The sequence below is a fragment of the Panicum hallii genome, chromosome 3, assembly GCF_002211085.1.
Source record: "Panicum hallii strain FIL2 chromosome 3, PHallii_v3.1, whole genome shotgun sequence".
In the NCBI taxonomy this organism is placed as follows: Eukaryota; Viridiplantae; Streptophyta; class Magnoliopsida; order Poales; family Poaceae; genus Panicum; species Panicum hallii.
Genome location: NC_038044.1, coordinates 2,722,349 through 2,747,278, shown reverse-complemented (window position 1 = coordinate 2,747,278; position 24,930 = coordinate 2,722,349). Strand labels below are relative to the sequence as shown.

The 24,930-nt window shown below is 48.6% G+C and overlaps 4 protein-coding genes and 1 long non-coding RNA gene across 5 annotated transcripts; 3 read left to right on the top strand and 2 right to left on the bottom strand.

Moving 5' to 3' along the window:
* Window positions 1-890: 890 nt before the first annotated feature.
* Window positions 891-2,566, bottom strand: LOC112884427. Its single transcript, XM_025949810.1, has 2 exons — window positions 1,162-2,566; window positions 891-928 (listed from the first exon to the last, which is right to left on the bottom strand). The coding sequence occupies exons 1-2, from the start codon at window positions 2,564-2,566 to the stop codon at window positions 891-893; spliced, it is 1,443 nt and encodes a 480-aa protein (XP_025805595.1).
* A 4,376-nt stretch (window positions 2,567-6,942) lies between these two features.
* Window positions 6,943-12,874, top strand: LOC112884923 (fatty acid amide hydrolase-like). Its single transcript, XM_025950565.1, has 19 exons — window positions 6,943-7,515; window positions 7,679-7,788; window positions 8,125-8,185; window positions 8,315-8,508; window positions 8,589-8,718; window positions 9,731-9,956; window positions 10,091-10,203; window positions 10,305-10,380; window positions 10,495-10,566; window positions 10,687-10,729; window positions 10,833-10,904; window positions 11,001-11,081; window positions 11,216-11,319; window positions 11,407-11,499; window positions 11,607-11,675; window positions 11,783-11,847; window positions 11,968-12,029; window positions 12,156-12,251; window positions 12,364-12,874. Exons 1-19 carry the CDS (start codon window positions 7,416-7,418, stop codon window positions 12,424-12,426), a joined length of 1,830 nt encoding a protein of 609 aa, XP_025806350.1. The 5' UTR covers window positions 6,943-7,415; the 3' UTR covers window positions 12,427-12,874.
* Window positions 12,875-13,945: 1,071 nt separating this feature from the next.
* Window positions 13,946-16,682, top strand: LOC112886994 (V-type proton ATPase 16 kDa proteolipid subunit). The gene is made up of 3 exons (XM_025953059.1): window positions 13,946-14,231; window positions 14,653-14,938; window positions 16,181-16,682. Exons 1-3 carry the CDS (start codon window positions 14,153-14,155, stop codon window positions 16,311-16,313), a joined length of 498 nt encoding a protein of 165 aa, XP_025808844.1. The 5' UTR covers window positions 13,946-14,152; the 3' UTR covers window positions 16,314-16,682.
* Window positions 16,683-18,226: 1,544 nt separating this feature from the next.
* On the top strand, window positions 18,227-19,235 carry LOC112887221. Its single transcript, XR_003227533.1, has 2 exons — window positions 18,227-18,475; window positions 18,870-19,235. It is a non-coding gene; the product is annotated as an uncharacterized LOC112887221 (long non-coding RNA).
* Window positions 19,236-23,645: 4,410 nt separating this feature from the next.
* Window positions 23,646-24,593, bottom strand: LOC112884426 (biofilm regulator 1-like). The gene has a single exon (XM_025949809.1). It carries the CDS (start codon window positions 24,591-24,593, stop codon window positions 23,646-23,648), a length of 948 nt encoding a protein of 315 aa, XP_025805594.1.
* Window positions 24,594-24,930: the final 337 nt, after the last annotated feature.

Below are 24,930 nucleotides of genomic sequence, written 5' to 3'. Positions count from 1 at the left end.
AACGATAGCCTTTGTGTTCGGAAGAGTAGCCAAGGAAGACACACCGGGTGGACCTGGGACTGAGCTTATTGGGAGCGGTGGCGGAGGTGTTAGGATAACACGCACAGCCAAAAACCCGGAGGTGCTCGTAGGAAGGTGGAGAGCCAAAGAGGGCCATGTGCGGACAGGCCACCTGAATCGTCTTGGTGGGGAGACGATTAAGAAGGTATGTCGCGGTGTGAAGCCCCTCAGCCCAGTAGCGCCCAGGAAGATGTGCCTGAAAAAGCAAAGTGCGAATGACGTTGTTGATGGTACGAATGATACGTTCGGCTTTACCGTTCTGGGGGGAGGTATATGGACAGGACATCCGAAGCAGGGCGCCTTTCGTCAAGAGAAAGGTCCGAGTGGACGAGTTGTCAAACTCGCGCCCGTTGTCACACTGGATGGCCGTCACGGTGCAGCCGAACTGTGTAGAGACATAGGCAAAGAAATTGGACAAAGTAGTGAATGTGTCAGATTTAAGTTTAAGAGGAAACGTCCATATGTAATGAGTAAAATCATCGAGAATAACCAGATAATACTTATAACCAGACACACTGACAATGGGGGATGTCCACAAATCAAGATGCACTAACTCGAAAGGTCGTTGCGCACGATGCAAGGAACTGCCAAATGGCAACCTGGTGTGTTTGCCTAACTGACAAGCATGACACAGCTCAGGAGGACTACTCTTACAACTAATGAAAGATGCCCGAGACAAAACGGATAAAGCATCCGAGCCAGGGTGACCAAGACGACGATGCCACGTAGTCGCGGTGACTGCAGCGGGAGCAGCAGAGGAGACAACAGCAACAGCAGCAGGTGGAGTCTGGAAGGAGCTGGGAAGACGCATCGTATACAGCGGGCCGGTGCTATTCGACCTGACGATCACGTTCTTCGTAGTGAGATCCTTCACAGATAAACCAAATGGGTCAAACTCCATAGAACACCAGTTATCAGTGGTAAAACGGCGCACAGAGAGCAAGCTTTGAACAAGGTCCGGTGCGAATAAAATATTGTTAAGGTAAAATGGTCCAGGAAGCACCGAGTCTCCGACTGAGGCGACCGGGAGAGTGGAGCCATTACCCACAATGATGGATGAAGGACTGGAAGATGTCAAAGGACGGGTGTGGAAGATATTACCAGCTGAGGGAGTGGAGTGATGTGAAGCTCCAGAATCGGCCACCCAGTCCTGGGTAGAAGTGGGTGGCGGAGTAAGCGCCATGGTGCTGAAGGAGTTGGCCAGTGACTGCTGGTCCCAGCCCGGACCAGTCCACGGGGACCAGGAGACCGGACCACCTGCCGGACCTCCGGCGAGAGCCATAGGGGGGTGCGCCGCCTGCTGCTGTGGCCCAGGCATGTAGCCTGGGGGCATGTAGTAGCCTGGCGCAGCCATCAGGACCTGCGGGCGCTGAAGGTTGCCTGGAAGCGGGCCGGGGTACATCGCGAAGTGGCCCTGCCATGGGTTGACGTAAGTCGGCCCAGAGGAGGACGCCTTGCCGTCGGGGCCGGAGGGAGCGGGAGGAGTCGAAGTGGAGTGGCCGGAGGTACCACCGCGACCGCCACCACTGCCGGCGGCCTTCTTGGTCTTGCCCTTCCTGCCGGTACCGCCGGAGCGGGACGGAGGGCCGGGTGCGGAAGAAGGCGGCCTGTCAGCAGAACAGGAGTAGAGCGCCGTAGCATCAGCAGAGGGACCCACGCTGCCCATGTGAAGCTCCTCCAGGATCAAGTCGTCCCGCGCCTTTAGGAAGGACGGGAACGGAGAGTAGCGCCGAATGATGGCGCCGACGTGCTCGAACCGTCGGTTCAGACCGCGGAGGATATTGAGGACGAGGATCCGCTCGTCGACAGGCGAGCCGAGGTCGGCCAGAGCATCCGCCATGTTCTTGAATTTGCGGCAGTACTCGCTCACGGAGAGATCGCCCTGGACAAAGTTACGAAAAGCAGCGTCAAGATGAAGGGTGCGCTGCTCGCGGTTACCAAGAAACTGGTTCTCGATAGCGAGCCACAGGTGGCGCGCGGTGGCACCACGCTCCTGAACGACTTGATGAAGCTCCGGGGTGATGGAATTGCTGATCCAGTTGAGGACGACGCTGTCCATCCGGCGCCAGCCCGGATCGGTAGACGAGGCGACGTCCGAGTCGATGTGGTCGAGGAGGGCGTAGCGCTCCAGTGCCAGCATCATGAGGTCACGCCAACTGGCATAGTTGACGGAGGTGGAGTCGAGGACGATGTTCACGAGAGAGCGAACGTTGAGGACGGACGCTGCCTGTAGATGAAGACCGGCGACGACGGTGGCCTCGTAGGAAGACGAGGACGATGTGACGACAGTGCCGGACGACGTACCGGGCACAAGCAGCCGTGCAGTAGCAGCAGCCGTCTCCAGGGCGACGGCCTTCTGCTCCTCCTCCTCCAGAAGGGCACGAGCGGCGGTGGCGCGGCGACGGGCAGCCACTGCCCGCTCTTCAGCCTCCTGGGCGTCCTTGATGAGGGAGTCCAGGCGGGCCTTGAGGGCGGCGGCGTCGGCGTCTGTAGTCTCGTCACCCATGCTGAACAGGGCGGCGGCGATCTGGTCCAAACCAGAGGCGGCGGCAGAGCAGCAAGGGTAGGGTTAGCGGAAGCGAAAAAAAGCTAGGCTCTGATTACCATGTTAGACAATGAGATGCCGTGGAATTAGATTAGATTGATCAACAGAGGTTACAATATATATAGGGGTGGAAGACCCCTATGATAATACGAGTAACATATATTCTAACAATGAGTAATCTAGTGGGTGGAGATATCCTTACCGGCCATATGTACCGTTCCATAGGGTGGAGGGATGAGCGGGATTCAATCCTCTTTCAGGCGCTCAGAGCAGGCCAGGCAGCAGCCTCCATGATGTGCAGTGTCACTGGCATGCAGTCGCGGCCCGTGGACTCGTGCCGATTCGATTGATCGTGTTGTCCATCGCGTCACATAGGCGATTTATTCTGCATATGTGGCCGTGACCAGCCACACTTACCCACTGCAATCCAAGTCGATCGGCCTTTTGTCAATAGGCACCAGCTGTATGTGCATATGCATATTCTCTCACTAGAGGGGATGCCTTTGAGGAAACTAAACAAACTCTAGTGCGCGTATACAACCTTTTTGATCTGCGTTACCTCGATGTGTGTGTGTCTATATGTATATAGGATGAGTTTTTTTTACACTCACGTATAGCTACTCTCATCGTCAGTATACCACCGTGCGTATATCCGCATATTTATTTATCACTTTTAGTATGTTCATATACTAATTCTAAGATACTTAAGATACTTCAAAGGGATATGTAAAAAAATTTCAAAAGTATCCCAATTTTTTAAATATATCATGATTATATATTAATACTAGTATATAAAAATAAGTATGTCCATATACTCTATGTATGGTTACATACTTAAAGTATATGTATGATCACATACACCTTATACATACCTTTCGTTGGGTTAGATACGCCCTACATCATAAGATATATACGTAGGAGTAGCTACAAACGCGTGTAGAATGGATTTTTCATATATATATATATAGTAAATACACACAAACGATAATAATATATATGTAGGTATATATATAATCTCTAATTTTGTTCCCCTCCCGTTTTCTACAATGGCAGTACTAGCTGTCCAACAGAAAACCTAGCTAGGGTAGACAGCTACTTGTTGAGTTGTTATCCTACACGCATATGTAGCTAGGCAACCTTTCATAGTATACCAACTTCAGTTTCTCTCTGTTTTCTGCGGCCATGTGGTTCCAATCCCTTCTCTCTTATGTTCACACCTAGTCCCCACATATATTTTTTGCACAATGTCCCACATTTTGGCCCAAGGATTTTTAGAAGAAGTTATTAATTTCATAAAAGAAACATATATTTCCAGATAACTTCCCCTCAATGTTTCTTTTTGAAAAGTTACCTTAGTTTGCTTTCATGAAAATTTTGGTGCATATTTCAAGTCAGCCGCAGCGATATCTGACCGCTTTCTCCGCGCGACCGAACTCGCACCGGCGGGGTATGCAAGGCGAGCTCCGGCAATGGCGGACATGAACGCGAGCCTGCAGGTGAACGCAGCAGCGTTGGCAGCTTGCGGGGTGACGAAAACGAATTAATTAATGATCGCAGGCTCCAAAGTAAAAAACGTCTCCTTCCTTCCTACTGCTACACGATTACTGCACTGACTGAAACCTCCCGATTTTGCCAAGCGGTAAGTGAGTACTAGTATCAACTCCACACTTGTCAAAGCTGCAGAGACTTGCTCCTTTCATTTCTTCATAATTGATCAAGGCTTCACAGTGACAATGCAACTCCTGTCCAGCAGCCACGTCCTCAAATGTCATTTACAGTGACCATGACCATCTCTAAAAACAATGGCAAACCATTTGACATGACTGAGCAAATTGTTACAAATAAACAATGGTGATACTCTCACAAAACTTTGCTCAACTCAGGATCAGGCACCCATATATATATATATATATATATATATACACAAGAAACGTGGAAGGGCAATGCTTATGTGGAATTTTTAGAAACACAAAACCTCCCATTGAGAATAGCCTATAGTGATACTGTAATACTACACGCAGCTCGAGAAATGATGTGTGCATTGAATGATCATTTTTTTTGCCTAATTATTGACCATGTCGTCTCCTTATCACAAAGTCAGTGCATTTTTTTTTAATTTTGGGAAGATCGTGCGCTGTTTCAATTCTACCACATTTTAAAGCCACTCTTAACTCTTTTAATTTTGACCTAGTCTCATGTCGTATGTCGACCTCTTTAGTTGAAAATTAAAAACAGAGTTTGCGCACCATTGTACCATGTTTTCAAAGTCAGACCTTAAACTAATCTTAATTTTGACCTACTTTTGCATAGTATGGCCAACTCAACTCTTTAGCTGAAAAGCAGAGTTTGACTTCCATGAATGTATTGTTTATTTGGAACTTTCAACATTTTTTCTACTAATTTAAAGTTCCATTTTCTTGCTATCATATCTATTTTTCCATTTTCCTGCACAGCCGGACAGGCATGGTATACAACTACTAGTACGAGTAATTTGATTCTGGAAACTAATTTCTATTGTGACTTCATTCAGAGAGGCAGTTATTAACTACAATGATATGGATATAGTGTCCTTTTTGCATATCCTGCGTACTAACAAACATTCACAACAGGAATCTGTAACCATACCCATCAGTGGCTTTTACACCATAACATGCAAATGGCCCCTGATGTAGAACATACAGTGCCACTCCATCATACAACATGGGTTGGTTAGGGCACACATTATGGAAGAACCACCACCCTTGAGCTATAAAGCCTTGGATCTGCCTGTCAAAAAAAAATAAAGCCTTGGATCCGCGTGCAATCAATGGCAGGAGAAAGAAGAAGCTCAGCAGCACAAGCATAAATTAGCCTCCGTTTTGGGTGAGCACTGCATAGGGTTTAGTCATGGGAGGCAAGTTAATGCTCAAGGACTATATAGGAAGGCGCATGGAGTGGTTTTGGGTTAACCATCTTGCAAGTGATGGGTTTGTGTTGTGGAGGAGGGCAATTAAATGGGCATGCAAGCAAGCCCAATCAATGGCTGGAACAGTTGGTTGCTACTATCCTTTTCCACAATCTGCACTTCCTTTTTTTTTAATTGTGTGTATAAAGCTTCTAGAATCCTTTTTTGGATGCTTGTGACCTTGGATAGAGAAATCGGCGACATTTATTGGCGATTGTTGATTCATTTGGAGTGTGAGAGGTGCTGGGTTGAATGTGCACACTTTTGGTGAAGTGACAAGTTGGAATGAGTTCGGTGGGAGAGAGGTTGTTACATTTTGCTCCATGCACACGTTGTGGGTGGATGACGAAGACATCTAAGGTCTTTCCTTAATTATTTTTGCGGCCCCTGTAAATCTTCAATTCCCTATTCTAATATTTTAGCAGTGCTCATTTAGGTTCCCTTGGAACTCAAATATTCAGCTACCTCTTCGCTTATTATTATCGAGGTCCCTCATTGATCCGTGCACTCAAAATATCAAGTTGTTTAGGAAAAAGAGCGAAATAAATATGCTTCAACGGTTCCTCTCTTACAAATCAAACTAAGACGAAAAGATTTTTGCCCACGAAATAACTGTATTTATCTATGTGGTTAAATTCTGCATATACTCTACCCTCTTTTTATTGATGAAAAACGTGCATGCGTCCTGCTTCAATATTGGTCTCCGATAGGGAGCGTTTAATTGTCCTACTGCGTTTGCCCCATGAAACATAAAGATATGTTCGAGAGGGAAATGTCGTTTGTGTACGAAGCTTTGGGTGTGACCTAAACAGTCAACTTCAAAGAACAACTGGGCATAGTTTTCAAAGTGACATTATTGGTGCAACCAGATCCTTCAAGTACATAGTATTTCCTCCACACATTTGGTTGAACACCCTAGCCCCTACGTCTCCCAGAAATGTAGTACTGCCTCTGGTCATCTTTACATGATACGCATTTCAGACAGCAAAGTATAGCTACAATATGCAAGCCAAATCTGTTGTCTGAAACGCCATTTAGATCTGACCAAAGGGATTAGCTTCATAACATTATACTAGATTTGTATTCAAGAGGATTTATTCTCTCCACAATTTTTTTGTCCGATTTGACTAAATTACCTCAGTCGCAGCGGAGTTTTCGAATGGTTCGAGTTTTCATCTAGTTATTATAACCTTATTTAATTTGAAATATCGGTCGGTACTGAAACTCTAGAAGTTTCGAGAAGCATGTTTACTAGCTACCGCATGCAAATTCAGCTCTGCAATTAGCGATCTTCAGAGGCCTATCTTGCAAAACTGGACTTGTATACGCAAGAACAGAGCATATTTAAATGGTGTCCTTGGTAAGAACAGATGAATGGACGCCGATTGGATTACTGCATCGACATGGCTGGAAAGTAGTACTAGCACACAAGGCAGAGCAACCTCGTGCCGGAAGATACCGTTGGAAACTCAGCAAGACAGCAACCGCCTCCCTGATCCCTTCCCCCCGCCAAAATCGCAACAAGAAAACCAGTAGCAGAGAGAGAGAGAGAGAGAGAGAGGGCCAGTCCAAGCTTTTCTTGTCCCCGACCTACCTCTCTCTCCCCTGGCAATTCCCCATCATCTTCTATCCTATTGTCATCTGTCCTCCGATTAACTCTGAACCAAGAAACCAAAATCACCTTCAACCCGTCCTTGTTCTGGTCGTCACTCTTCTTCTTCTTCTTCTTCGCCGTTACCGACGTATAAAAGCAGCAATCCTCGGCCTATTCACACAACAGCTGGCCACAAGCAGTAGCCCCTGTCCACGCTTTGAGAGTGCCCTGCTGTGGCTGTCTGCCTGCCGCTCTCACCGTCGTCGTCTGCCATGGGCCTCTTCAGCTCGCCAGCGAAGGTCTACAAGCCGGCCGCCGACGTCGACCTCGGCCCCGGAAGCGACGAGTTCTACATCAGCCCCAATGTCAAAGGTCTGCTGCCTTACCTTGCTGCTAGTTACCAATTCTGTGCGAAATTTTTGCGAGAACTCTGAATCCCTCTTGTCTGAATTCAGTTCTTGGAGTACATGATAAGAGTTCTGCTGGTCCTTGATTTCAGATTTATTTATTTTTTCTCGTGGTGTTTGATGTTTAGCTCCTCGAGTTGCTGGGCTCCTGGTGAAGATCTTCGTGTGGATCCTGGAGATGCCGATCGTCGGGCAGATGGTGCTCTACATCCTGAAGAAGGACAATCTCATCAACAAGGTGAAGTTCATGCACCAGCGCCCCTACTCCTCTGAAAATTCCATCTCTTTCTCTATAGAAAATGATTTTTTGTCAATTAAAAAAAATCAAAATCTATTCTGATAATGTTTCAGTCAAATACATAGCAGTCACCATGTATACTCATGGAAAAAGTGAAACTGAAGTTTGACCAAAACGCTGTGTGGTGTTCTGTTTCGAATTTCCCTTGGCTTCTTATCAAAAAAAAAAAACTTCCCTTGGCTGCACTTTTGCTAGATCAGTCAGAACCAGGTCAGAGCAAGAGAGATTTTCAGGATTGACATTTCAGTCTCTGACAACTGAATCCACTGTTGGCAGCTGGTCTCTGACGCCGACATCCCGGAGCCGCCGCTGTTCACGGCAACCCACAGCTGGGAAGGTTCTGTTCTGACATCTGACTGACTGCTGCGCTTCGTTCTGTCTGCCGCCGCCTCTGACCATGCCAAACTCTGAACTTCTGAACTCTGAACCGACCAAACACACTGTTGTTTCTGTGCTGGTGGTGCAGACATTCCGGAGCAGAATGTGATGCTGACCAAGCCCGACCTTTCGGCGGCCGAGCGGGTCCAGGAGGCCGTCGGCTGCCTCCCGGCGCGGCTGGAAGCCACGCTCGCCGCCGACGCGCCGTGGTCGGGCCTGAAGCGGTGGACGATCCGGGACTTCTACGACGCCTACAGCTCGGGGGAGACGACGCCTGTTCAGGTGAGCGAGTCTCAGGTTGCATTGTTCTGTACATGGTGATTTCCGTTCTGAACCATTTGAACTGTCGTGCACGCGTGCAGGTGGCGACGAGGTTCCTGGCGGCGGTGAAGGAGAGCTCGGGGCCTGGCCTGAACATGGCCTTCTTCATCAGCTGCGACCCCGAGGACGTGATGAGGCAGGCCGAGGAGTCCACCCTGAGATACCAGAGAGGTAATAACAATAAGCATTTTTTCTTGTTGTCGGAGGAGGTTGCTCTCAGCCATCAAACACGTCAGCTCCTTTTTCGGCGGATCTGAAGGTTGATGACGACCTCTCAGCTGTGACGCCTAGCTAGCTAGCTCACAAACTATAGTTTCGTCTGTAGCCCCTTGCTTGCAGCAACTGCAACCAACCTTCATTTCCAGTAGCAGTAGTAGCCTGCAGGCGTAATGAGAAGGTGTCCAAGAAAGAGAGTTCGTGACCCCCGAGTCCTCTGCACGGCAGCATGGGCATCTGAAAAGAGATGATTCAGCAGTTGGAGGAGAAGAAATGAAGCCTCGTGGTTGTGGTTACACGTTGCTGTCAAGACAAGAGTGAGACCCGGTCACAGGAGTGGCAGCAGCCAGTTTTGTATTTTTTGGTTGAGCAATTGCGGAGTGAATGACTGAGGGGCTGTTTGGAGTACCGTCTAACCCGCCATGGCGCGCCACACTTTCTCCACCGCAGGTGTGGCGGCCGTTTTGAGCGCAACAAGTTAGGCATACTGTGGCGGATTAGACGGTACTGCTGCAAACAGGCCCTGAGTGAACAACTGATGAACTGAACAACTGATGAATTGGTAGGAGAGGACAGAGGTACAAACAGACAAGACAGATGGTTGCCGCTGTTGGTGTCTGACATCGACACTGACAGACGTAGATACGGCTTGCTATGGCCCAACTCCCTCCACCGGCATCTGCCGCGCTCATTCATTGCGCCGCCGCCGCCGGCCGGTTAGATGTCAGCCTGTAGGCACTAGGCAATGCCAGTACGCACGGCACTGCTACAGTCGATTGCAGAGTTTTGCAGATGATTCAGTGCATCCATGGGAGACTCTTTCGTACGTCGCGTGCTCGCGTTTGCATTACTGCGTCTCTTCTCTTCCGTGTCGCATGCGTGAATGTGGAGATCCACCTGGATCCTGGTCGCTCTGAATCTCTGATCGTAACCGTAAACTCTGATGGTCTGAGCCTGGTGCATTCAGGTGCGCCGCTGTCGGCGCTTGACGGCGTGCTGGTGGCGGTGAAGGACGAGATCGACTGCGCGCCGTACCCGACGACGGGCGGGACGCGGTGGCTGGGCGCGGCGCGGCGGTGCGAGGCGGACGCGGCGTGCGTGGCGCAGCTGCGGGCCTGCGGCGCCGTCCTCGCCGGCAAGGCCAACATGCACGAGCTCGGCGCCGGCACCAGCGGCATCAACCCGCACCACGGGTACGTACACACACCGTATCGTATACGTATATATACCTGCCCACCCTATACGTATATGTACGCACGCACATAGCCTACATAGACGTATACGGTATGCAGTGCACCATACCCAATACGATTGTCTGCCTCTGCAGGTCCACGAGGAACCCATACAACGCCACCAAGATCGCCGGCGGCTCCTCCAGCGGCTCCGCCGCCGTCGTCTGCGCCGGCCTCTGCCCCGTCGCCCTCGGCGTCGACGGAGGCGGTACGTGCGGCGGCCACGCGATCGTCGATCTCCTGCGCAGATTTTTTTTTTCTTTCAACGTGCAATGACGCTGAACGATGCCGTGCGTGCTTGTGCCGCAGGTTCGGTCCGGATGCCGGCGTCGCTGTGCGGCGTCGTGGGGTTCAAGCCCACCGCCGGCCGCCTCTCCAGCGCCGGGTACGCGCCGACGATGCACCCTGTTCTGTTGCCACCACCAAACAGCTCTCTGCTTCCGTAACCCACTGCCACATCAGATTTCTGAACACCATCGCTGGCTTGCTGCTGCTGCAGGGTGCTTCCGCTCAACTGGACGGTCGGGATGCCGGGGATCTTGGCGGGGACGGTGGAGGACGCCCTCATCGCGTCAGTCACCGCGCTCAGTTTCTTTTCAGCACCAACATCATTTTTTTTAATGCAACAGCTATTCGGCGAATAACTGCAAACCGTGGCCTCAAATCTGAGAAATGGTTTTGTTTCTTTCAGTTATTCGGCGATCGTCGATCAGTCCCAGCCGTCCTACTTGCGGGTAAACTCGTTGATCAAAAGGCCTACCATTTCTGAAAAAAATTCTCTTGCTGCTTTTCTGTACCCAACGAACCTGAATTACTGACAAGCCTTTTCATCTCCAGCCTGAGCTGAATCTGCCTCAACTCATGTCCAGCCTGTCCATCAACAACATCAAACTAGCGAAATATGCAAAGGTCGGTGCCTGTATAATCGTTTACGACAGTTCAAATAAAGTGGTCAAATCTTAACATTTTGCTGAACCCGCGTTGGGGCAAAAAACATATCTGCAGTGGTTCAACGATAGTGCCGAGGACATCAGGAGCTGCTGCGACAAGGCTCTCAAGACGCTGCAGGCGCACTACGGCTGGCAGGTGAGGGACATGATGATGCGCCCTGCACTTGCAAACCTTTTGTAGCACACTGAAACGGAGATTAAATTCAGTTTGAATTTGCCAATATTTGTTTTTGTGATACCAATTTTGTTTCCTACGCTCTTCACCACAAGACCGTGGATGTGACCATTCCTGAGATCGAGGAGATGCGGCTGGCGCACTACGTCACTATCGGCTCCGAGTGCACGGCGTCGCTCGCCAAGTACCTCGACAAGCTGTAAGCAAGTTTGAATTTGTCGATGCTATTTTGAAAATTTCATGCTGACGAACTCAAACCGTGAAAATTTCCCGTGAATTGTGGCAGGAAGAGGTCTGAGATCGGCTGGGACGCCAGGGTCGCGCTGAGCGTCTACGGTTCCTTCAGCAGCAGAGCCTACCTGAACTCGCAAAGACTTCGGTGAGTTCCTGACAGATAAAGATTCAGATAGAGTAGTACTCCACAATCTACATGTGTAGTGTAAATATCTGAAACATGACATGTAAATGACAAAAACTTTTTGACAGGAACCGGCAGATGTACTTCCACAAGGAGATCTTCAAGACCGCCGACGTGATCGTCTCGCCGATGACCGGGTGAGTACCTTTCAGCTCTACCGCCGCCATTTCTCATCCGATTAGCTGATCTCATGTAAGATGTAGCCTAGCTCTGATCCGTCGTCCTCCTCCATCACCATTGTCAGTGTGACCGCCTACACGCTGCAAGACGACGCGTTCGACACAGGGGAACTGGACTACATAAACGGAGGTAAGAGACCAATGATTCATCAGCAACATTTCCAGTGAATTGACTCCACCACATCTAGCACCATTTACGTGATCCTCTCCTAACTCCTCGTACGTGCTGTTTCAAACATGAATCGAACAGCCGCACTGGTCCGCTACTCCATCGCAGGGAACTTCCTGGGCCTGCCGGCCATCACCGTCAAGGTAATGTTAATGGGGAGGCATCTTCAGTTACCTGCGATCCCTTGTTCTTCTGCAGAAATTAGACCTGCAGAACGCAGCGTTGAGAAAATCTAAACAGCAATGGCCATCTGGTGGTGAATTCGTCAGGTCGGGTACGACAAGGGCGGGCTCCCCATCGGGCTCCAGTTCATCGGCCGGCCGTGGTCCGAGGCGACCCTGCTCCACATCGCGTTCGCGATGCAGGCAAGTGGAGACACGACGATCTGTTCTGTTTCTGAACTACTTGCTGAGATCAATCTGAATCTCTATGGCTGCTGTCTGTACAACTGAAACCTGACGGGTTGCGACTGTGCAGGAGGCCTGCGCCAAGGGCTACAAGAAGCCGGCGGTGTTCTACGATCTCCTCAAGAAAGAGTGACCGGGACCGACGAGCGCAGAGAGAGGGTCTTCAGCTCCGTCCGTTTTGATCTTGCGTCCCTAGTTGTAGAGCGTTCGCCGTAGAGATGGATGCCTTCGGTTGGCAGGGCGAGATGGAGTGGTGAACAGGAGCCGGCTCGACTGAGCGTCCAATCCAGGTGGAGAATTGTACTGGCAGGTTGTTCTTGTTTAGCGTAGAAGGTATGGAAGAATTGAAGAAACATTGAGAGTAAATCGCTCAAGTTTAGTGAAAAGAAAAACTTTGGAATGTGTGTCTCATGCAAGAGGATATTTTTCATGTTTTTTCCATCTGTTTTATTTCGGGGTACTTCGGGAAAATAGAGATTAGCAATTCAGCAACGGAAATGCTAAGAAAGATGTCCGGACGGGGAAGAAAAATCGGACGCTCAAACATATATTTCAATTGTTGATTTTCAATGTTGCAATTATTATTTCCGCATGTTTTATGGTGGATGTTGTATAAAACATAGTATTCATGTTGCAGTAGAAATTTTCGTATCGAGAGTCAAACAACTTAATTAGTTTTTATATATTTTTCAATATTGTATCTATATATTTTCGATATTGATAATATTTTATTTCAATATTGCAACGGAGCTTGAGATGAGAAAGTTACCATCCGACGTCAGGGTGGTAGCAAGCCGGATTCAGCAAATGAGATCAGGTGCTTCTTGGTTTGTCCCATCAGGAAAAAACGGAGGATGAGGCTGCACGTGGTTTGTCCCGCGAGGGCGTCGCCACCAATCGTGTTGTTCCTTCTCAGCGCCTTGAGCGCGCGGTACACGTGAGTGCTGGCGGCGAGGGCCAGACGTGGCCACCAGTACCTCCAACTATTATTCCGTGCGTGGACGTGCTGCCCCTCCACCCATGTGGTAACGGTGGATACGGTCCTCCAGAGGGCATAGCGGTCTGTCAAAAAAACACATGAGCGTCTACATGCCATCGTAAAGACAAGGACCGAAAGAGCCGGTTTTCCAACTGAAGCATATGAAAAATAATAGAGACACAGAGTATTAGAGATATACAACAGAACGCTATATCAACTAACTAATATCGTGTCGTACGCTAGTAAAATAATCATAAAGTTGCGTTTGGATGTGTTAGATAGAAGAAGTTTATAGAAATTTTAGAAAAGAACAGTGAACTATAACAATGATTACAAGTTCCACCACGAAAAAGGTTGGAGTTGCATGTTTCCAGTGAGTTTCTATCTTTCTTATCCCATAAATCGGTGCGCTACAAAATTAATTGCAACGGAGTACTTTTTAGAGGCACGACAGAATATCCATGGTACTCAAACAATGTAACGAGGGGTCTCCTGTATTTGGCTGAATTTACAAAGGCCAAGCTAAATTTAAACCAAAATTGCCTCATTCAACTCAAATCACCTCTCCAGGTAGGTACCCGGACCCGGCTCGAGACGGACGGTCCTGCCCTCTCCGGTAGCAGGGGCAAAACCGTCCACATCACAAATCTCCCCATCCCCACCTCGCAGCGCCGTGGCCCTCCCGTCTTCTCTTCCCCACCCCACCCACGAGCTCCTCAGATCAGATCGGCGAAGCCCAAAATCCCAAGCAGAGGAGCGAAATCTCGAGCGCTCGTGCCGGCGACGACCACGAGAAGGAGGCCGCCGCACGAGAGCTCCCCAGGGCTCTGTTTCTCTTCGCAGCATCAGCGGCAGCGGCGGCAGCAGCAGCAAGAGGAAGATGTCGTCGGTGTTCAGCGGCGATGAGACCGCCCCCTTCTTCGGCTTCCTCGGCGCCGCCGCCGCGCTCATCTTCTCATGTACTTACCTCCCCTCCCCCTGGTCCTCCGCTCTGTTCTACTCTCTGTTCCGGTTTCTCGAATTCGGGTGGGGAAAAGGTTGGAGCATGCGCGGCCCATTCTCCGAATCTCCGATCCATTCGGGGTATTGAGGTGTCTCCCTCCTGGTGCACTGTTCGTTCGATCCGGGACGCTCTGATGCTTTCGTTTTGCTCCGATCTGCTGCGATTCATAGGCTTCATTGCTTCACTGGGCCCGGATTAGATTGACAATGCGATACTGAATGCACGCCTGCAAATTGGGTTTTTGATCTGCTTTTTGAGAAACAAGGGTTAGTAAAACAGACAGAATTTCGGGTGGATCCATCTGTGTGTCTTGGACAGTTTGAGGCCGAAATTCCTGATGGTGGATGACGAGATCTATCTCTGTGTGTGCCTTGCAGGCATGGGGGCGGCGTACGGGACAGCCAAGAGTGGCGTCGGCGTGGCATCCATGGGTGTCATGCGCCCTGAGCTCGTCATGAAGTCCATTGTGCCCGTGGTCATGGCTGGTGTGCTCGGTATCTATGGGCTCATCATTGCTGTCATCATCAGTACTGGGATCAACCCCAAGGCCAAGCCATACTACCTCTTTGACGGCTATGCCCACCTGTCGTCTGGCCTTGCCTGTGGTCTTGCTGGGCTTGCCGCCGGCATGGCCATTGGCATTGTCGGTGATGCTGGTGTCAGGTAAAGACCCTTTGCTTGCTCTATCTTACCTGTTATGTGATGCACACGCTTGATGGTTTGGCAGCTAATTTGTTGGTTAACGAAGTAGTTGTGGCAGTCACTTCTAAAATTACATGTTGTCAATACCTGTATGTAGACAGATTTCTCCTCTATTGCGATACTGCATTTAAAGATGAGGTGAATGCTCCATTTACATCTTAAAGTGTATATATGCTGGTTGTTGGGACAATTTAGGAATTAGTATTTTGATAGGACTGAAATCTGTCACTTGACCTGTTGTGGATTTGCATAGTATCAACTTTCTAGTTAACATCGATAACGTTAAACATCACATTTTTGGTTTGTAAAGGTGGACACCGTCTTTCAAATAGTAAATGACAGTCACACCATTGTCATAAACCAGCTTATTTAAGGTGAAGTATGACTGCCCGTCATACTATTCTTAACTGTTCTCTACTAATGTCATGACTATTATAGCAACTAAATTAGAAAGCTTCTCTAATTATGTGGTAAAATGATAGTGATTTGCCTCAATATGTTTATTTATAACTCGTTCAGGATGAGCTTAAAGGCAACCTATTCTTGTTTTTCCTTGTTTATTATTCATAAATCATAATGGTGCTCCACTCATGTCACACTATCATATTGTTTATCTTAGGAAATTATCCTGATCCATTGAAAACTGATGATGGTGCCATTTCTTGTTCAAGACAATCATGCCATTTCTTGCAGCACTTGCTATATTTGGGAATCTAGCTTGTGTGAGAACATAGTTATCTACCTTGTCAACTTACAAAACATATCAGAGTGGAGCAGGGAGGGGGGATATCATTTGCTGATCTCTGTTATGATTTCAGCATTATGCTCTGTTTTCTTTGTGCCTTGGTAGTTTCCTAGTCAGTAGGATCTTTTATCTGCACATTGTTTTATTTCTAAGTCATGGCCCAATAGAAGGCTGGTTGCTTTTCATAGCTTATATTTAGTATTTATTCTAAAACTTAAAGCTTCAACTGCTTATCTCTGTCAAAATGGTATTTTCATTTTAGTATAGTAATTTGACGAGCAAGTAACGTTGATTGTTATTTCCGGATTAAAACATTTCTTCTAGAATGTAGTTTTCTTTTCACTTCTACTTTTTTTGAGGTCATTTCAGTGTTTCAGACATGTTCCATTATCTGTGCTGCATTGAAATTGAAGTATGTCCCACAAATTTCTAATTTTTACTGTTTTCCATTTCCACAGGGCTAACGCTCAGCAACCTAAGCTGTTTGTGGGCATGATCCTCATCCTCATTTTCGCTGAAGCGCTCGCCCTCTATGGTCTCATTGTCGGCATCATCCTCTCATCCCGCGCTGGCCAGTCCCGTGCAGACTAGGTGCTTTCCAGATCGCGATACCATGTCTGGCCCTGGCCGGGCCCTGTTTTATATTCATGAGACAAGAAGCCGGAGCTCTTTAGAGGGTTATTTTCATTCTGTCTAGTTTTCGTTCTTCTGTTTGGGTCGAGACAAAAAAAAAAGAAGAAGAAAAAAAAACATGTGCAGCCAAGGGAGGATTTTCCCTTGAGGTGCCGATGCCATTCTTTCTCCGTCTTTGATGGTGGTGGTGGGCTATGGTCGATGCTCATTATTTATGCACAGTTTTTTGTTGGGATATGGTATGGCTGGACGGCGTTGTAATCGGGTGAATAAGAATAAGCAAGGACATGCAATGCGACGAGTGTCGAGGACACCTTTTGTTCATCAGTTTCGTTCTTATGGTGATGATGATCTTATGATTAGTGCGGGGGCAAATTTTGCTTTAGTGGCACTAAACCCGTTTTACTGTTAGATCTTTGGCAGGTGTTTTGTGGTCTGGGAGAAATTTATTTTCCAGCTTGAACTTAAGAGCACACCTGTACGACCGTGTGGATGGTTTGCACAGTTGCCGACTACTGCATTGTGCCAACCCGGCAACTGGCATGCCCGCATGTATCGGTCGGCATTGCAACTTCGGTGGATTTTGACGACTCCGCAGACCACAACGAAGGGTGCGGAGAGGTTAGGATCAGGGGTTTGAGGCTTTACCGCTTTGGATGGAGGTGGTGAGCGGCCTGAGAGGAACACGCGGTGGAAGAACGTTTGGCCGGCGTGAGCAGCTCTGTACTGTACATGGCCAGAGGATCCGGGTCCGGCGTGGCTAGCGTTTGGCCCGGCCACCCGTGGAAATTGAAGGTGGCCCGTCTGCCCAGAGAAACCGGACGCGTGGAACTGGGCCGCCGGCCCATTTACGGGGACGCGCGCGCGGAACAGAAGCAAGCAACTGCGCTCTTAGTCCCGCCGCGAAAAGTTTTAGCAAGCGAGACTCTACTTATATACCTAAGCATCCTCTTAGTTATCGAAATTATTGCAACACTTTACCATAACTGATTCGCTCTTGGTTATGTTCTGCCTGGCTTGTCCAGTTCGCGAACGGTCCTAGTTTCCCGACCTTTGGGCACTTTTGGCGGCAGCGTCGTCTGGCTCGGTTGAGCTTTTTATTAGACGTTCGAGTTTCCTGACCAGCCGAATTCCCTCCCCACCTAATTTTTTTTATGCTCCAACGGAAGGCCACCATATACACAGTACGATTTGCAAGGCAGGCCAAACACAGTACAGCCTTCGGAACACGACATCTTTCTAGAAAATTCTTATGTGTTCCGGCCAAAAAGGCATGAACTTGTATGCATACCGCGAGCAGTTTGATAGTAATTTGAAGCCGGATTGTTTTGCATTGGGCTTGGCCCAACGGGATGCGCACTCTCTCGTAGCTATGCAAGGACGGACGTAGAGGATCCGGCCTTGTCCGGCCTCGTGGGGCGCGCGCGCAGGCCTTGCGCGTCACCCCGCGCTGTGGCCAGCGTTCGAAACGTAAGCGAGCCGTTTGACCGGGCGGGTTTAGGGGGGGACCAGTTCGTCTGGCATTGTTCAAGCAACGTTGGAGGGGGAACCAGTTCGTTACACATTGTTCAAGCAACATCTGAGAGACGTCCGAGCAGCATCGCTGTCCATTTGCTATCCGACTGACTGATCTGGGAAATAACAAACCTACGCAGCCCACAAAACAGCCTAGCTCGGCCAGCAATGCAACATAGGAAAAAGGCGCGAGATACGTCTCGGGAAGACAGGATCACGGGACGGCTGTTTTGGCGCGGGGAGGCATAGGCGGTACCAGTGGGCTGCACGGGTATGGCCTGCATACCCTAGGCCCAGCCCAATAAGCGTATTACCTGAAAAACTCTCTTCCTCTCCAGGCTCCAGCCGCACGCCCACACCCATCCGCTCCCCGACCCCGATCCGTCTCCGCCAGCGCGAGTCATTCCCCGGCGGCTGGCCCTTTTTCCGGCGCGCCCCTTCCCCGGCGGCCGGCGAGCCGTCGGGGCCCTGCTCCGCCGCCCCGGCTCCGGCTCCCTGCTCCCGCCAGGCCGGCTCCCACCTCTCGGCCGGCCGGAGCCGGACCTAGCTCCGCCCGGTGCCCAGTCCCAGACGGCCCGACGCCCCAGGCGCGGCAACGCTTCCTGGTGAGACCTTTTTCCCCTCCATTCTCTCCTCGTAGTTTTAGTTTTAGCAAGTTTTCCCCAAATTTCTAACTCTGACTTTTCTTTACTGCGATCTAATTTGTTAGCTAGCTGTTGTTAGATTTTACCATAATTTAGTTCAATTGATGTAGCTTGTAGATGTATGCACTAGGAATTAGAGATGTATTGCATTGGTTCTATTTTTTATTTAAGCTTGTGTCGTTTGTATTCCAAACTATTGTGTTGTTTAAAACTAATTTAAGATTTATTATGTTATTTAGTAGTTTTGTACTGAATTGTTGGATAATTTTTATACAACTTTACCGAATTGCTAAATGGATTTTACCGGTTTGCATATGAACATTTTGATTTGGCATACACCATATAAAACTCCCAGCTCTGCCACTGCGGGGAGGCGATCTGCGGACGGCCGCCGCTGCCAAATCTTCATTTGCGCTTCAAAGTTGTGCGCAAGTCTCGACGATTTGTCTCTCTTTTTGTCTCCCACGTGATTGATTTCATGGAATTGACTGAACTTTTCATCTTATTACTTTGAACTCGATCATCAAGCTTCCCCTTTCATACGGAAGAAGCAACTGATAAAACCTTGCTGACATCTGCAATAGAAGAACATAGGTGTGTAATCATGGTTGTTCCCTATAAGTATCTACAGTGATTATAATGTACTTTTGCAATTCTTGGATCAGCATGTCTATGCAGCATATATTTTGCAAGCACTGAACTCGGTGCTTCCATTTTGCAAGCAAGCGTTTTGTTATCAATTGAGTATTCTATTTTGTAATCAAACAAATATTTAGTCATTGTCCAAGCAACCACTGCTAGGGGCGGGTAAAAACGTATTTTTAGGGACGGGTAACGCGTCCGCCCCTAAAAATAATTTGTAGGGGCGGATCACGGTATGACTCTGTAGGGTATGTTATTCTTTTATATTAAATCTGAAATTGATTTGAAGGGGCGGGTGACGCTAGCACCCGCTCTTTTCTAGGGGCGGATGGCGCCACCACCCGCCCCTAAAAATATTTTTCAATTTTATTTCGAAAATTCTTTTAAATCTTTACATATAGCAAAATAAATAAAAAGTAAAACTTTTACACTATAGTTATTTGTGAACCATAGATAAAAAAAATGCTAAGTATATTTTAATGTATATAAAGGTTAGGATCGTTGAAATCTCAAAGTATGTTTTGAGTTGCATGTGATACTATATAGTCATAGCTATATGTAGGTTTATAATAATTTTTTAATAATTAAATGAACTTAAATGAAAAAAATTATGAACTATAAAGTTTTATATCTAGTCATTCTCTACAATTTTGGTATAAAGTTTAACTTCATCCAAAATCATATAAAAAAGTTATAATTTTTTTACGTGGAACTATTTTTGGGGCCGGTCATGCTATAACCCGCCACTAAAAATACATACGTTTTTAGAGACGAGTGACGCCATCACCCGCCCCTGGAAATGGCACCGTTTCTTCCAGTGGCGGGTGGTGGCGCCCCTAGAAATGCCATTTTTAAGGACGGGTGATGCCATGACCTGCCCTTGAAAATGATGCCTATTTGTAGAGGCGGGTGATGGCGTAACCCGCTCCTACTTTTCTGGGGGCAGGTCGGATACTACAACCCCCGCTCTATTTGTAGGAGTGGCTTATCTACTGACCCGTCCCAAAAAAAAATAGGAGGTTGCTGCAAATCATTTTTGTAGTAGTGAACAACAACACATTGCCCAAGCTTTTCTCTAGTGTTAGTGCAGGAATACAACTATACAAGTAGCAAACAACAGTCTTGCTAGAATTCTTGATTGACTTATAATCTTTTGCTGCAATTACAATTCTTGTATTCTCACATTGACACAATAATCATAGTCTCTAGTTGACAAATACATTCAATTTACAACCACAAACCAACATCCATTATAATCTCAGATCAACATTTAGTGGTACTTCAGTGTGAACATCGGCTGGTGAACCTTCTGCTGGCAGCACCTCCAGGGGAAGCCTCGTCCGTGCACTCATCCAGTGGCATGTGACTACAGCCCAGCGTCGGTCGGTTGATCCTTTTTCGTGTCTACAGGAAGATAGTTCAAGATCATGTCTGTGGTCTTGTTGAGGACATGTCTACAGGTAGTTCATGAGACTTGTAGGTTGTGGTGCAATGCCTTTTGTAAATTGTAATACTAGGTGATATGCTTCAGTTGCCTCTCCTCCACCCTCCTCTCTCAAAATTTGTATGCGCGGATTCCGCATACTCAATCTAATCGTTCAGGTCGGCTTCATGCCTATCGTAGTCCTCTTAAAAAAACTTAGTTCACGAGCCTTGTAGCCCTTGGTTCAGGCGTCGTTTCCTAACGTGACCTATCATAACAAACTTGAAGATTCGTCGGTTTGCGCTCTGCTAATTACATGTGCGCGTTTGCGGATTGTCGGTTAATTTGCGCCTGTTGCAGGTTGTTGATTTGCGTTCAATGCCCGGTAGTTTCCATCTGTGGTCTAACGAGATTGTAGTTCCTTAACGAATCATCAACTTATCCCCTCTAGAAATCGGTCCATGCGTTACCTTAACGAAATTACCGACTTGCGCCGCTGCCTTGCGCTCCAAGCTTGAAATAGCGGATCGCAATAACGGTAATGATTGGTCACCGCAATTCAAGCCTCATGAAGCACAAGCTCAGTTTATTTATTAGGTACCTAGATTCTACATTTGAATGGCAAAGGGCGGGCTTGGTGCCAATATATATGCCATTCTCTTTTTCTCGTTGTGGTGATCTGCTGTGGTTGATGGCTTGCATTGATGCTTAAATTTTTGTTGGGGGGGTCAACACTACTGGAATCTACTTGTTTCCCTAGGGCTAAAATCCTGGGGAAAGGCTCAATAAGCAGTAGGGAATGGGTTTCCCTACTGATTTTGGTAGGTAAATGCTCCTAGGGATTTTGTAGTTGTATGGAACCTTGCTCACATGGCAGTGTATCCTACGTGGAAAGTTGCTTTCCCTAGAGTCTGTTTTCCTAGGGAAATTGTTGAAGAAGTATAGATATCCAAATATAATATTTTATTTTTTGGGTGCTAATTCAATATTTATTTTTCATGTGTATATTGCAATGCTAATTACATGTGCGCGTTTGCGGATTGTCGGTTTGCGCCTGTTGCAGGTTCAATGCATGCCTGGTAGTTTCCATCTATGGTCTAACGAGATTGTAGTTCGTTGTAATTATTCATTCCTTAACGAATCATCAACTTATCTCGGTTTGCGCCCTCCGTCCCCTCTAGAAATCGGTCCATGCGTTACCTTAACGAAATTATCGACTTGCGCCGCTGATCGCAATAACGGTAGTGATTGGTCACCGCAATGCAGGCCTCATGAAGCACAAGCTCAGTTTATTTATTAGGCACCTAGATTCTACATTTGAATGGCAAAGGGCGGGCTTGGTGCCAATATATATATATATATATATATATATGCCATTCTCTTTTCTCCTTGTGGTGATCTGCTGTGGTTGATGGCTTGATGCTTAAATTTTTGTTTGGGGGGGGGGGGGGGGCAACACTACTGGAATCTACTTGTTTCCCTAGGGCTAAAATCCTAGGGAAAGGCTCAATAAGCAGTAGGGAATGGGTTTCCCTACAGATTTTGGTAGGTAAATGCTCCTAGGGAAATTTTTGACGGGAAATAGATATTGCCCTAGGGTTTTTCCTAGGGAAAGAAGTTTTTCCCTAGAGATTTGTAGTTGTAGGGAACCTTGCTCACATGGCAGTGTATCCTACGTGGAAAGTTGCTTTCCCTAGAGTCTGTTTTCCTAGGGAAATTGTTGAAGAAGTATAGATATCCAAATATAATATTTTATTTTTTGGGTGCTAATTCAATATTTATTTTTCATGCGTATATTGCAATGCTCATTGATAAAAGGACTCATTGGATTGACATTATACAACAGGATTCGTATCAACATTACAATAAAATTATTTCTTTGGATTGAAATTACAAGCAACATTCATTTGCTACGATCACCAAAAAGCAAAAAAAAAGAAGAAAAAAAAAGAGCTGCTCGTTCCTGCCACTCCGCTCCCCGTAGCCGCAGGCACTCGGCTCGCTGGTCCTACAGTCGCCACTCCGCTCCGCCCAGTGCTGCTGCCGCATGAGCTCGGTTCGCCGGATACTGCAACCTCTTGTTTATCCTCTCGTTTTGCTGTTCGTTCGGGGGGTCAAGCATGCGATATGCAATGGGAGTTCATCAACACTCCTGTTTATCCTCTTGTTTTGCTGTTCGTCCTTCGTGATCTATGGATTCGTTCTCCCATGTCTCGTGTAATGGTTTGAAAGCTATACATATACAGCCATCTTACATAAACTCACTCCCTAACCTAAGGTCTCTTCGGAGCATAAGATTTATACTCATGATCTCCCGAACCTGAACTACTAATTCTCATGTGAACTTTTGGCCTAAACTCGGACGCATACCGTACGTGTACACGAATTGTCTGAAGCCGGTTTGCTTCTGCAGCCGACGATGTCATGCGAACTACATCTTGTAGCAGGCCACATGATCAATCGGTACAACCAGGGGCGAAGCCACGTTGGCTCTCCCTGGTGCATGGTGAAAAACAAATTCCTAGTAGTTGGCTGAATTTTTTCCATGTAAATTACATCAATTCTGTTCTATGTAATGGAAAGTGCACCAGGGTCATTTCAATGCTAGCTCCGCCCTGGGCACAACGAAGTGCTAAGAAATCGTTTTATTAAGGGCTGCTCATTCTAGGCAGGTAGTGGGATGCATAATACATGGCCACCTCACCTCTGTTGCAGCAGGCCGACATAAACGAATGTATCCTAGATTTCATCTTGAGCGTTGCTACCTAGATTCTATAAGAAATTTTAGAAGACCAAAAAAATGCGTGCATAGCTAATAAAGTTATAAATAAAGGCCAAACACAGATACAAAAATCCGAATTTGTTACGACCAGCCAAATTAAACAGGTACAGAGATAGCAAAAGATTCTACAAGTCCTGAAATCATAATAAACATAGCCTAATTCAAACAAGAGGAAGTTTTTAAGAATTGAAGCAACCACACAGATCGAAAGTAGATAAGTTATGATTGGGAAATAGGTAAACGACAAACCTAGTCGATCTAGAAGGGTTCTTCCTCATCGATGATCATCGGCGCCGCTCGTCCGTCGGGTTGGCAGCTGCCACGCCGGAGTTGTCGTCGATGTCACCGACGGGCAGCTCGCTGGCGAGGTGGTCCAAAGGGCGCGGCAGCAGCAGCGGCATCAGTTTCACGGGCTGCTGCTGCTTGTCCTTCCGCTGCCGGCGAAGCTCGAGCTCCTCGCTGTGCAAGCTGGCGTGCTCTCTACACTTGAAGGTGGGGCTCACCTGCGGGCGGTACTCCGGCAGTAGCCGCCCCTGGCTGTACCGAACGCCGCACGCGTTGCACAGCGTGTGGGGGCCCTTCGGCCCCTCCCTCCATTTCGGCGTCGACGACGACGCGCAGTGGTCGCACAGCTTGTCCTCATTCGTCTTGGCCGGCGGCTTTTTCTTCTTCTTCGAGGGCTGATCTGAGTCGGGGTCCGTCCTTGCCATCCCCAGCGCCGGCAAGGACTCCGTCGCCGGAGGCGGAGACGTCACCAGGACCAGTTTGGGAGCGGGAGCTAATTCTTGCTCACAGATCTGGCTGTCCGGTGGGGACTCCGGATCCGGGATCGGCCGGCTCTCCTGCAGCGGCTGCTGGTCGGAGACGCTCCTCGCCGTCGCACGCCGGGGGCGTCGACGCTCCCCCCACCGCTCCCCGGCTGCCCGGCGCCGGACCCCGCAGCTGTTGCAGAGCGTCCCCGGCCCCGTCGGCCCGGCCCTCCACTGCGGCGTCTCGGTCGCGTCGCAGTCCACGCACCTCCCCGCCCTCGTCGCCTTCCTCGCCATCGGCTTCTTGGCCTCGGGCGGTGGGGGGACGGGCACGGGGCGCCTGAACGCCCACGAGCGGGACGAGGCTGGGCCACGACGGCTGCGCTTCTTGCGGGAAACGGCGGCCAGGAGCAACGTCCACGCCGGGGCGTCGTAGGCGAGGCGCCCATCCCGCTCCCCCTCCGCGCCGCCAGAGCCGGCCATGTCGCAGGCCGCCGCAGACGGCAGGCTTCTGCTTGGGCCAGATCCCGGTGGCTGCGGCTGCGGTTCGTCGGAGAACGGCGTCTCCTGCTGTCTGCGTCTAGAAATACTGGGCGTGGGCAACTGTGGTAGGTAGGTGGGACCGTGGGAGCCGGGTTGCCAACGTGGCAACGCCAGCGGGCTCCTCTCCTGTGTAACCCTAGCTACTCCGGGACTGGACTGCTCCGGATGGTCGACGCGTGGTGATCCAACAGCAGCTGGGATGCACAGGTCTCGACCATTTTTTTTGGCAGGTGTTTAATTTCTCGGCTCATCGATCGCCAGCCTATCACTATTCACT

Coding starts and splice junctions, on each gene's coding strand:
- LOC112884426 (XM_025949809.1), bottom strand. CDS start 24,593: ATGGCCGGCTCTGGCGGCGCGGAGGGGGAGCGGGATGGGCGCCTCGCC.
- LOC112884427 (XM_025949810.1), bottom strand. CDS start 2,566: ATGGGTGACGAGACTACAGACGCCGACGCCGCCGCCCTCAAGGCCCGC. Junction 929..1,161: donor TCACTCCACTCCCTCAGCTG/GTAATATCTTCC, acceptor TTATCTGTGAAG/GATCTCACTACGAAGAACGT.
- LOC112886994 (XM_025953059.1), top strand. CDS start 14,153: ATGTCGTCGGTGTTCAGCGGCGATGAGACCGCCCCCTTCTTCGGCTTC. Junction 14,232..14,652: donor CGCCGCGCTCATCTTCTCAT/GTACTTACCTCC, acceptor TGTGCCTTGCAG/GCATGGGGGCGGCGTACGGG. Junction 14,939..16,180: donor GTCGGTGATGCTGGTGTCAG/GTAAAGACCCTT, acceptor CCATTTCCACAG/GGCTAACGCTCAGCAACCTA.
- LOC112884923 (XM_025950565.1), top strand. CDS start 7,416: ATGGGCCTCTTCAGCTCGCCAGCGAAGGTCTACAAGCCGGCCGCCGAC. Junction 7,516..7,678: donor CATCAGCCCCAATGTCAAAG/GTCTGCTGCCTT, acceptor TTTGATGTTTAG/CTCCTCGAGTTGCTGGGCTC. Junction 12,030..12,155: donor TGCCGGCCATCACCGTCAAG/GTAATGTTAATG, acceptor TGAATTCGTCAG/GTCGGGTACGACAAGGGCGG.